Source organism: Rhea pennata, chromosome 1 (assembly GCF_028389875.1).
Source record: "Rhea pennata isolate bPtePen1 chromosome 1, bPtePen1.pri, whole genome shotgun sequence".
Lineage (NCBI taxonomy): Eukaryota > Metazoa > Chordata > Aves > Rheiformes > Rheidae > Rhea > Rhea pennata.
Window position 1 is genome coordinate 122218931 of NC_084663.1, and position 12656 is coordinate 122231586.

At 38.0% G+C, this 12656-nt stretch overlaps 1 protein-coding gene across 1 annotated transcript in view; it reads right to left on the bottom strand.

Annotated features, from left to right (window-relative positions):
• Nucleotides 1–859: 859 nt before the first annotated feature.
• The window catches only part of HSF2BP (heat shock transcription factor 2 binding protein), a 31040-nt gene continuing 19243 nt past the window's right edge, over nt 860–12656 (bottom strand). Inside the window, exons 7-8 of the mRNA XM_062573825.1 lie at nt 9092–9195; nt 860–1068 (exon numbers count right to left, since the gene is read on the bottom strand). Of these exons, the coding sequence (XP_062429809.1) occupies nt 860–1068; nt 9092–9195 (313 nt within the window). The remainder of the gene's footprint in view (nt 1069–9091; nt 9196–12656) is intronic.

A 12656-nucleotide genomic window follows, 5' to 3' on the forward strand; every position in this document is an offset into this window, starting at 1 on the left:
CTACCTACCTAACTATGTTACTATCAGCCTAGAAATGGACACCAATTTTTTCTAAAATGTATGTGTAAACTCTACTAATACAAAGCTTACAAGCATTTGCATTTACCATTGGGGTAAGCAAGCTATACACAGAAGCTCTGACAAACACCACAGTTCTGAAGGAATGTAATACTGCTTAGGACAGTATTACAGAGGCAATTTTAGCCTCTTTAGTACAGAAGTAGGTATCACAGACAACAGTAAAACATTTCCTTTTTCAGAGCTTTTGAAAAACTAATGGCTTTGTTTCTAGTATGACTGGCAGCGAACGGGGTTGATTTGCAGTTCCAGTGAATTCCAATGAGAATTTTGAAAACAGAATCCATTGAACACTATAGAATTTGAGTTTTATTAAAAGGGAGAAGAGAAATAACAACAATAAAACTGAAACTTAAGATGCATTCCGACACAGAAGAGTTATGAAAAACAAGTTTTCCTTCAGCACACTAATTCATAAGGATAGATCAAAAGATTATTCACCACTGCAATAAACCACATTGTATCAACAGATGACTACTTTATTCCCTACGTACGGTAAATAGGCAACATAACCTGGATTACTTTGGAAACCCATTATCAACAAAATCCTATTCAAGAAAATTAAGTCTTTTCCATCACTACTAGAGCACCTAAGATTACACTTGGGCATTTAACATCCAGCATATTTTCCCAAGTATTATTTTAGTTGTGTTGCCTAGTTTCAGAAAGGAACTCAGGCAGAGCAACCTAGGAAAAGGCTTTTCAGTCAAGACCATCTCTAGCAATTCTTGCAGCATGGAAATATAGGAAAAATATACGCAGTTGGTGTCACAGAGCTCTTCTATACTTCATACTCAAGTATTTTAAGATCTTCAAGTAGTTCTCTTGCAAGTGCTTGCAGATCTGCATTGCGGCTCTTTGACAGTGCAATGATACGCTGAAATGGTAAAGTATCACGCATCTCAGAAGCTGACTTGGCTAAAACTTCTGGCTCCAAAATCACAGATTGGAGGAGCCGTAAAACATGAAGACAAACTTCTGTATCTGGGTCTAAAAGTGGGAAGAAAAACATTCCAGGTGCTAATTAGAAGTGAATCCAAAAAGAAAAGTATCATTAAAGCTCTACACTGCCATTATCCATAACCCACTAGGTATACAGGGAATAACTAAGATGCCATAATTCACATCTGCCATTTGGTGCTGGCTGGTTGGCTCTACAATGAACCTGAAAAAGTACCTTCACCCTCCTCAGCAGCTTGTGCTCAGCAGTGCTTGGGAGGAACAGACAATTAGGAACCTTTCTCCTGTACTGTGGATGTTGAAAATGCCATATATAAGTGAATTTATCACCAACTTGAATTTATGCAGTCAGTAGCCAAGATGTACTGCTGGATGCAACCTGATTGAAAGCAGAATAAGCTATATCCCATGACTGAACAGTCTTAACAATAGACTTAACAACAAATAGAACAACTACTGAAAGCTGCTGCAAATGATCAGCCTTTTCTTTAACTTCTTTTACACAAGATTTTGTATTTCTTCACAGCTTAAAATATCAATTCTTATAAAAGATTCTTGGTAATAATGAATCAAGTCTCCAAGTATTTAATTCAGTCTATACAAAACTGAAATGGTTACTTAAGTTAGGCATAGTTGCTTAGGAATGCATCAGAAAATTTTAGCAAAGAAGATGTTTGAATGACTTCAGCTAGAAAGACATATAACAACTTTACTCTCAAGAATGCGTGATGTATTTTTGATTACTGAAACATTAGCAGGATTATATTTTAATCACTCACAACAGTCTATTTGCATTCAATAACTTATAACTTTACAAAAAGCATCTGGTAGAAAGCTCCATTTCTGCACTTCACTATTCTGCATACTCCAAACGAAAATATATAATATATGGCTGAAGTAGTTATTTGTTCCAGGTGCTGGGCATTTTCTACCTGTTGGTCATTAGCATACCGAGTCTTCGGCAAGCCTGTGATAGAGCTTTGTCTGGAAATGTTGAGAAAAATTAATTTAGATCACTTTGCAAGTAAAAATCACTACAGAGACCAAAAGGTCACTGGAGGAGCATAAATACAGTGCAGCAATAAACATGCCATACTGAGTTGGAAGGAAATGTTCGGTGGGCTGCAGCAGGTTCTGTTACTTGTTAGCTTATTTAATATGTATGCTGATGACCTGAAAAATGAGTAAGAAGAACTGTTCATTAAAGGACATGGGGAAATGTTGAAAACAGAATATGATGGACAGTTCAGATGGGAATTTTTAAGAAATTCCCACTAGCACATGGTAGAAGTACAGTATTGAAGATTGTGACATCTGATCTACACCCATGAGCAGGTCACAATCTCTCTCTTCCTCTATCTTCCATCTGTTAATGAGATATTTAAGTCTTTTCTACATCTTCTTCCCTATTTAAAGCATAAACCTCTTAAGAAAAGAATTCTCTTTCTGTCTACTGAGAATCTAGCAGAGTGTGATATAAAGTTGGCACACAGGAACTGTCCAAAACCAAGCAGTAACATGCAAGCATTTTTTGCTTTTCTATGCACAAAAATCTTAAGTCACTGGATATCCTGGACAACTTCAGTCACTCAAATCATGATTTTAAAAATCAATGATTAGTGCTGCATGTCCCATGGAAATGTCCATACCCGTAACTCAGCTGCTCCTATTGCTGGCACTTGGGCTGAAGGCTCCAAGGATTCTCTTTCCATCATCAGCTCCTACAGTACCTGGAGGTGCAATTTTCATAAGTGCTGAGCAGTCATAATTTTTTCTCACGGACAGATGTTGCAATTCACGCCTCACAGACAACAAGACTTTATGATCAATTTATTGGACAGTAAAAGGATTCAGGGAATTCTCTTAAAAAATGTGTGAAAAAGTTCTTGATTTTCTCATTTATGCTGACCTAATCAAAATAGGTCTAAAGGCCTTGACTTTTTTCTTCCATTCCTTCCATTTTCATCTTTATGCTTCCGACAGGCTTTTTTTATTATTATTATTCTTTAACTTTTGCCAGATATAATGTCCAAACTCTGTCCATATCACTGGAAACCCTTCTCCGTGCTTAGTATTATTCTACATTTATCCATTGGAAATAGCAGTAATAAAAGCATAGCCTAAGTAAGCAAGAAAGCAGCTTATAGAAATGAAATATATGTAGTTCATTACAATCTTCCTCTGTGCAAGATTATCCCTCCATGAAATAAAGATTTTAATACTGTTGGGAAGCTTCATATATGTTGCAGCTTTAAATCCTTGGATGAAATGTGCTTCATTAAAATACTGCATCTATATTACCATTATCTGCAAGCACTTAAAGTCTATAGAAACTAAAGAACTGATCAGGGGAGAAGCATTAGCATGGCCGGTAATAAAATCAGGATCTGTAGGAGAATCAGGAAATGATGAGGAAATGATTTCCAGCCTGACTAGCAAGAATGTTTTCCAGTAAGAGCAAAGAGGTTCTAGGAATAATCTTCAACAGCAGCCAGGGAAGCTCAACTAGTTGAGTCACTCAAATGAAGAACAGATTAGCTGTTTAGGAATACAGTAAAGGAAGGAAATGCTCCTGCACCAGAAGATGACTTAATACGCCTTTAACATCTCATTTCCATTGTTCTACATGTATTCTAATTTGCTTTAAATTAAATAACTAGATATGCTTTAAAATGTACTCCCTTAAGATTACATACGGTTTTGAGACTACTATTTACTATAGATAATCATGTTTCCTAAGAGGATTAAAAAAAATACTCTAAAAGTTTTTTCCTTGTCTCTCCAGTATCATTATTTTCTTTCTAAAAGATTCTTCTAGAGAATAATCAAAAGAAATGTAAGGAATCTTCATTATTCAGCATTATGCTTATTTCAATAGCTTCCAGATTTAGCCATTTCTACACTAGCTGAATAACATTTTGTTTGTACAAGATCAAAAAAATGTTTTAGCTGTAATCAAATCACTGCATCATATCCTCCCAACAACTAGCACACACATTTCTTCAACTAAAATTTCAAAACTGTAATCATTATATCTGGGGAATAGGGGGAAAAAAATTAAGCTGCTTGCCTCAGTCTGGGATAGTATGTGTAACATAAGCCTACCACCATCACAAAATGCTGATGCAATTTCAACAAGGTATTGAAACTGCTGGAGTTTGCTGACGTTCTGTTAACTGCCAGCACTGCTGTTTGATGTCACTGCCTTTCAATCATTGACAAAAGCAACTGATAACGTGGACAGATTTTAGTCACATCTGTCATTAGCAGCATGCTCTCAGATGAACTATTCCCTACAGCAGGGTTTAAGTAATTGCATTACATCAATGCTAAGCAGCTTATCTACAATTGGCTCTGAGTTGTGTGAACTCAATTTACACGTGCACATACCATTCTCTGGCCACCTGAATGCAAGATCTATTACTGACAAGCAGTTTACAGCTATGTCTATATATGAAAGGCATACTTCAAAAGCTTACCACTACTCTTGCTAATGTTATTCAACTGCATGTCTGTTCAATTCTAGTATGAAGGGACAACCTGCCACTCCTCCTTTCCTTTTTGTGAACCTACCAGACTACCTATGTTTGTAGCAGGTCTAACAAGAGAGAGCCATGACCACAGTTTTGCCCCATGTAAGATCTCTTTGCATTGCTAAGGCTGTGGAACTGAGCCAAAGTCTGCAGCAGTGCAGAGTTTTCCGGAGACTTCCCTAACATTGCTGGGTCTGAGACAAGAAGTGTTGCAAGAAAGACAATATACGGGGAAGGAGGAGAGAGCATACTGTAACAGAAAAAAAGAATGAGCTTTGCTGCTGCAAGCCCTATGAATGCAAACGCACCTTCTGTCTGCCGTATGTTCTCCCCAGCCCCAGCTCCTATGTAACAGCTGGGTTGGTTCAGCCTCCTTGCCAGCCGAGGGACCGTTCTCATTGGCACACATAGACTTCAGCTACCCAGAATTGCCCACTTGCCTACAGACACGCGCTGGTCACAGCTCCACCAGGGAAATCCTTAAGAAAGGCTCCAAGTCTAGATAAACAATAGCAAATTTGGTCCCAGTGTGCCTGACTGCTATTTAGGGGGCAGAAAGTTAAAGGGAACTTGCACAATAATGTTACGCAGTACAGATACAGCTCTGTAGCTGGCAAATCACCAGGTGAGCTATTAGGCATGTTTCCTAGCTCTCATGAATTTTAATGAGGGCTTTTGAGGATTTCCACAGTAGCTTCTGAGAGAATGTGAGTCAAGAAACTCACATTCAGATGACAGTTCACTGGGCCCAGCCAAAGTTCCACCTAAATACTGCTTTCAGCAGCTGCTTAGAGAAGAGTATGGAAAAAGGACAAGCATTCAGTGAGACTTCCTCTAGCTGCTCTTCCAGCCTCTCAACTAACAGTGGTTCAGCGACTTTCCACGCCAGAGCTGGCATCTTTGTGTTTAAGAAAATGGATGTGGTCTGAAAGACAGAAGGGCAATTCTCTTTTTAAGAACATTTGCATAATCTAAAGAACATAGAACTGTTGACAGCCTGAACAACAGGGAACTAGACTTTTGATTTATGAACCAAAATCTGCTTTGTTTAGTACAGGCTTTGTCTTCTAAACAGAGAGTTTTTGCTAGTCCAGATACCTTCTAAATAACATTCTGTCATGAAAATAAACTGGATTTTCAAAAACTCTGACAGCCACAACCAATCCAAACAGAAAAGCAAGACACCAGAAACCTTCAGAGTTAGTCTTGAAAAGCAAATATTGAAGGCTGGAGGCAGCATTAGCAAATTGAGAATATGTTGTTATAGGTATTACAGTAGAAACTGTCATTTGCAAAGAATTTGGATATGCCATGTGCAACTGTGGCAAAGGAAGCTGAAGGGATAGATCTAAGATTAGTCATATGCTTCTTGTCATGTTTTGTTTAATGAAAGTACCTGGAGTAACTTGCCAGCTATGGATGGGAAATGGGACAGACAGAGTCTCTCTTGAATTCCATATTTTCTAATGTATCCAAGAAGAAAATTCTTTTAACTACATTCAAAGAAAACTGAAAGGGTGGAAAACCAAATACAGATAATGAATAGGTAGAAAGAAGAGCCCAAACCAATTTTATTCAGTGCCCATTTGTTTACAGATATTCTGTATGCTCATGAAAAACATAAACCTAGTCTTAATTATTAATAGCTGAGCTGACTGCATTTTCTTATTCTTCAAAGGATCTTTACCAGAGAGAAGTCCCAGTCCATCTCTTTGAGAATTACAAAATGAGGAGGTCTTATTGCATCTAAAGAAGTAAAGCACCAGAAAAAAAAGTCTGACAAATCTCAAGGGGATTTGTACCCCAAAATATATAACCTTTTTTTCTATTGAAAGCTCTGAAGACAGAGTTTCTTTAAATTACATAAAACCTTCACCCAAGACATCAACACAGGGACACTGGATGATGGAAAAAACTAAAATTGTCTGTTCTCAATAAAATGATAGAAGTTTCTCTGCAAACAAATAGCACTCCACAAGAAGGGAATTCCACCTATCTCACAAGCTGCTCCACAGATAGAAATCTGAGTTGCTTCATTCACATGTTTTACACCTTGGCACAAGGCTGGGAAAGTAGTAGTAGTCATAGGTGATATCCATGCAAGAATACAACAGCTACAGAAGCTATCAGAGTTGTCTTTTTCATACTGTGATCATTGTTGCTTATCAAAGGAAACCCATCTCATAGGGAGTATTTAAATAGGAAAGAAAAAAAGAAAAAAAAAAAGCCCCCTGACAAAGTGCTGAAGTTACAAAGCATGTTAAACATTTGTTTTCTCCTATTTTCAGTATAGCATCCAGAAGAAAATGATATTTGTTAGATTTTGGTTACTGAGTGTGAAGTCATACTGGTTTGTCAAAATTTTCTAAAGACAGTAGGACAAAGGAACCCAGTTTGCTCTTAACATTCTTACTCCACTAGAAATCTTTGTTATGTTTTTCTACCTTTGTTCTACCATTCATGTATTCAATGTCAAATTCTCTTATTTCTGTCTTTGAAGAAGCCTGCTAGATAATGTGATCAAAATCTCTTTGCCATAGATACAGCAAGGGGAAATAGGAAAAGAGAATTAAGTTAATGTATACATTTGCTCTCTTTTTCACTTAATGGGAAGGACATCTTTTTTCAGGGGACAAGACTGGCAGGGACTGAGAATTCAGAGAAGAATTTAGAGGCATTTATTAACAATGTACAAGGAAGTGGGAAAAAATGGCTCTGATGTATAGTTTGAGGTCACAGACACCTGTAGATTGATGATGGCAAAGCAAACAGGGTAACTTTGAAAATAAAAAAAGGCCAGATGATGATTTCTTGGGGCCTGTCTTAGTGGGAACTCTTATAAATTCTTAAGAGAACTGAGGAGAGCTGAATCATCTCACAAGCCTTAATCAAAACATTCTTTGAAGAAGCTTCCGGCAGGAAGGCAACATGTTCAGGATACCCTGACAACAGATTGTAGCGCTCTACTCTCTTGTGTGGAAAAAAAAAATGTTAGACCTGTAACAGCTCCAGATGTTTAGAAGCTGAATCATGGCTAGCAGAAGCTGAAGATGCCGGCCAGAGAAGCAGTGCAGGAGCAAGAGTGGGAGTAAGCTACTGACTGCTGCAAGTTAAAATGTTTAGAAACTTCTCTGCGTATTAAATGTAGAGAAAACTACAGAGATCTCATATAAAATGATGGGAGCAAGATAGTCTTGGGTCTGGCCTCTCATCTGATATACAACCTAGTCAGCTATCTCCCTTGACAGTAAACAGACTTCCTCTGAAGTCAGAAATCTGAACCAGCAAATGTGGTTTATCTGAGAATCCTTCTCCTTTGCTGTAACTCCAGAACTTTATTATCAAAAAGTGAGGCACTAACCATGCTCATCTTGTCTTCCATAACCCAGCCATACACAATTAACACTTTCAAAATGAAGAACAGCCTTTCTTTTTTTTTTTTTTTTTTTATTTCCATTAACAGTTGTAACTTAATTACAACTGTGTCACATTTCATCCTCTTCTATGACCTCTGAGCCTTACTCAAACAATAGACTGCATCAAACGATTAGCCTCCTTGTTCTATCACATTTCAAAGGGCACACCTGGGAACTCAAATTTAGACAAGGTATTTTGTTTGCTAGAACAACAGCTAATGTATGTATTAGCCTAACATAAAGTAAGAGGAAAATCTGGACTAACTTTTGTAAAGTTTTTAAGTACAGCAGAGCAAAGGCCCACGTATTCAGAGTTCTCCTTGTGAATATAATTTTTCTCAGGCTATATTAAAAAGTCTGTAAAAGTCTGTAAAATGTGGAGGTGTACTCTAGAAGTAACTCTTAGGCAGGAGAGTCCCATGGCTCTAGAGCTATCCTTAGTGCCCCTTACAAGCTGTGCATGCAGCTGCCAGCCAAGTTCCAATGCACACTGGCCATGTTCATCTCTGCTGGCTCCCACACAGGGATTTGAAGCCTGTGCAAAAGCAGAGACTTCACGTCAGTCATGTGCCTGACAGTGGCAACAGGTGTCCCTGAAGTCCTGTACTGGCCAAAGCCAAAGCTGGGAGTAGTACTCAAGTCTCACATGCCCAAATCCTGTTAGATCACAATGATTCTCTTCAGCTGGACCAGGGATCACTTTTACCACAGGTGAATGTAGTTCCAAAGGTTGGCTTGTTTCTCCAAAATACCTCAGAACTATTACATTTTCTTCTGGTAAATTTTAATTATTTCATATATCATTTTCCCAAAATTTTATTTTAAAGTTGGTACATGAAAATACGGATGGCTTTTTAAAATCTGCTTCCTCCTTTTAATACTACCATCAATTAATTTGATATCAATGGAATATTACATACCGTGCTGGAAATATTGTGGAAAATGCTCATCTTCTTCCTGTTTGCCCTTTTTGGATACTTTTAATCTGACAGAAGCTAACACAATCAGATTACAGACATAAATTTCTGTTTTGTTATTTGCAATGCCTATTCCCGATTTGCAATCCCCAAAGTCAAAATTTACATAGTTCTTAAAGCAGCTTACCATTCAATAGCCACCAAAGCAAACGAATAAACCCTGGACTTTCACTGATGTACTTCAAGCCTTTCAAGTTGATGCTCACATTGTAAAGTGACATTAGCATTAGCCTAAAATTGAAAGGAAAAAGAAATGATGACCTTGGATTTCTTTGCATCTTTTTGCATCTTTCACTATTTACACCAAGCAAGTATTGATGCAGAAACCTACTCTAACAATGGATACTTTGATAAAATAGACAAGTCTCTTACCACATGCAACATTGTGCAAAACATTGCTGCTGTTGTTAAATTATGTATTTCACTCATGGAGTTTGATGAGATTTTTTTGCTGTCAGATCGGATGTTTTTCTCCATGAGATTCATTACATGAAATGTGCAAAAGTAGAATTTGGCCTTAAATGACCATACAACCTATGCAACAGAGTCTTCTTAGCGAAGGTCCCCACTGGGCAGATGATCACCTCAAATAAGCTGTTTTTCTTGACAAAAAAGGGCCACTAGGAAACAAAAAGACTGATACCCAGTATTAGAAACAACGTAAAAGGAAGTATGTGCCCCATTTCATTTGTTCTGCTACACAACCTTTGTGTACACTGACCCTTCAGTTAGCTGAAATAAAGACGCACTGCTTAAGCCATTCTCTTTCAAGTACCCTACTTTTCCTGCAAGTGGGAATAGATGCAGTATACAGCCAACATACAGCAAACAGTAAAGCATTTTCTCTCCACTGGCTGGGGAAGTTACTATGCTTAAAGAAGTATCTGGAGGAAGGGGAAGGGTCTGGAAGAGGGAAGAGAAAAATGCTGGTAGTCCCAACTTGGCTTAGCAAACTGCCTCCTAAGCCTGCCCTGTCCTCTCTGCTGCAGGTGCAGAGCAGAGGAATGGCTGACTCTGCCTGCTTTCCAAGCCCCTCACACAGTTACACAGCGCCATGCAATCTGGACCATAAAGTGAGACCCTACTGTGAAAAAAAGGAATGCTTGTCTCTTAAAATGTCATCATAGATTTTTCTGTGTAACTCTGCCTTTAGGAATTCAGACTGATTACATTCAAATTACAGGTGAAAAGACATCTGGATTTTTTTTTTTTTTTTTTAATTAGCAATATTGGAATTCAATCTGGCCACAGACTGTGCTCTGGCCTGAGCAAAGACACAAGGATAGCACAGGCCAAACGGTACTCTCACTAACACTTCTTCAAAACTGCTGTTTCTGAACAATATTTGAGTAAAGCCTTCTTTTTTTTTTCCTTCAAAAAAGTAACTTCTTTTTGGTCTTTTATTATTGTCATTGATGCTGAGGGACAGAACCCATATCCTGCATTTCAGGAAACAGGGAAAGTCTATGGACAGCTAGCTAGAAAACATTTCCTTAATCAAGAACTGAAAAAACCTAATATGACATTTCTGACAAACAGAAATCTAGACTGTCATTTATAGTCACACTACACTTCAGTGTTTAAATGACATAATAAAAATATGCATACTAGGTATATGCTAATTTCAGTAACACTTTCAAAAGTTTCCCAAAACAGGATTTCTTAATTTATCAACTTTCTAAAATAGTAAGTTCATTAGCCATCTTTGGGGCTGCATGCATTCCAAGTTATAAACTATATGAAAGTCTCAACTTTTTTTACAGACAGGAAAAACACATTTGCTGGAGAGAGATCTGTATTTTGAAAGGATTAATTTTGCCTGCCTATTCCAATGGATTCTTCCAAGAAGGCTTACCTAGAAATTATTGCAAACATGAAAAGCTTCTGTATGATGAGTAATTTGAAAAATCTGAAAAGCATCAGGAAAAGAGAGGCTGACTGCTAGTGCCAACTCACCCTTGGCTACAACAGTGCTAAGGTAATGTTGTAACACAGGAAGTTACAGACAGAAATGGCAGCTTTGCCAGTTTACGTAGCTGTACCACCCAGGCCCGAATTTATTTTTAGCCACCTTACACTGTTGGGCATATACAGCAACTTGAAGCTCAGAATGAGTCTCCCTTTTCAAAGCTATCCTGAACAACTGCTAATACTAATGCCGAAGATTTTGTTGGTACTATCTTTTTCTGCAGTTCCTGCTGAAGTAAATTCTTCTTCTAAATGTTTGATGTTTATGTTATTTCTCTGTATTCCACAGTTCTGATAAGTTTTTCTGCTTCTAGTGGACAAAACTTTCTATTTTAGCTAGGCAGTCTCAGTGGGCTTAATGCAAACTATTTCCATTTGCCTCTAACTTTCAGTAGGAATGTAATCTGATATTCAAAAGTAAGAAGCACCCAGAAAAACAAAACACTATTGTTAATAATAGAAACTTCTTGCTCAGCTTCTTTCAAAATAAGACCACTGCTGTACTACGAACTCCAGGCCAAGAGGCCTGTGATGTTTTGAAAAAACAGCTGTACCCTGGAGCCAAACGCTGCCATATGAGCGAGTTCTTTCATGGTTTTAGTGATGTTCTCCTGTTCTACCTTTTATGCAGATCATCTTTACAATTGAGAGCGCAACATAGATTTTGGACAAGGAAAAGGGAGGATGTATGGGCAGGGCTCCCATAATATTTATGGAAGATGTCATCACACCAGTTCACAGCTGGGTGCTAGGCTGCATGCAGAACAACTAGATGCAAACAGGAACAGGTTGGAATTTTTGCCTCTACTCTATGGCCAGCCTCACTACCGCTATCTCTGAAGACTGTGATAAATCCACGTTACTGTCACCATTTCCAAACAAGAGGGAAAAATGTTATTTCCTAATGGACTCACACCTCGTGCACTATTTTCAAACAAGGTATCACGGCTTAAGTTGCACCATCAGTAGAATTTCAGACATAGTCTCCATGCACATACTGCAGACAGCAGTAAAAAAAAAGTAATACAACTCAGTTTATCCTGCAGTGGCAGAAGTTATATTATTTGTTGCATCATTGCGAGTTTGATAACTAGGTTCTTAAGTAGCTGGAAGAAGAAACAGCATTATTAAATCTACTACATACGTGGCCCCCAACAAGCAGGGAGGGGTGCTGAGTGAGCTTGCAAAGCCCATATGCACCTTTCCATACAGCCTCTATAGCACTTACTTGGGCTGCAGAATTTAAAAACTGACAAAGGAATACTGTCACCAGAATGAAAATGATCAATAAAACGATTAATTCAAATAGAAAGAGTTAACATTTCCTGATTAAGGTATTTCATCCTTAATCTGTTTGACATTTCCAGTTAGAAACAAAGTGACGTAAAGTGACGTAAAAAGATACTGCGATGTTTGTATTTTTCTTTTACTTGTTTGCTTTGCGTGGACCAAAGGAACTGGTGGTGGTGATCCAGGAAAGTGCTGTGGTTTGGAGGGTCAGAAGACTTAACCCATCCCACAGCCAATGTAAAGGCCTAATCCAAAGGCAGAAACATTTTATTACTCATTAAGCACACTTACCTAAGCAATGCAGAAACATTTCCAGGCTCTTTATACTGCCTTCACCTCTAGTACTTGCACTAATAACTATTTTCTGCACTACATACTCTTATTGAAGCAAATCGGGTACACAGTCTTACTGGATAAATAGCATCTTCTGATTC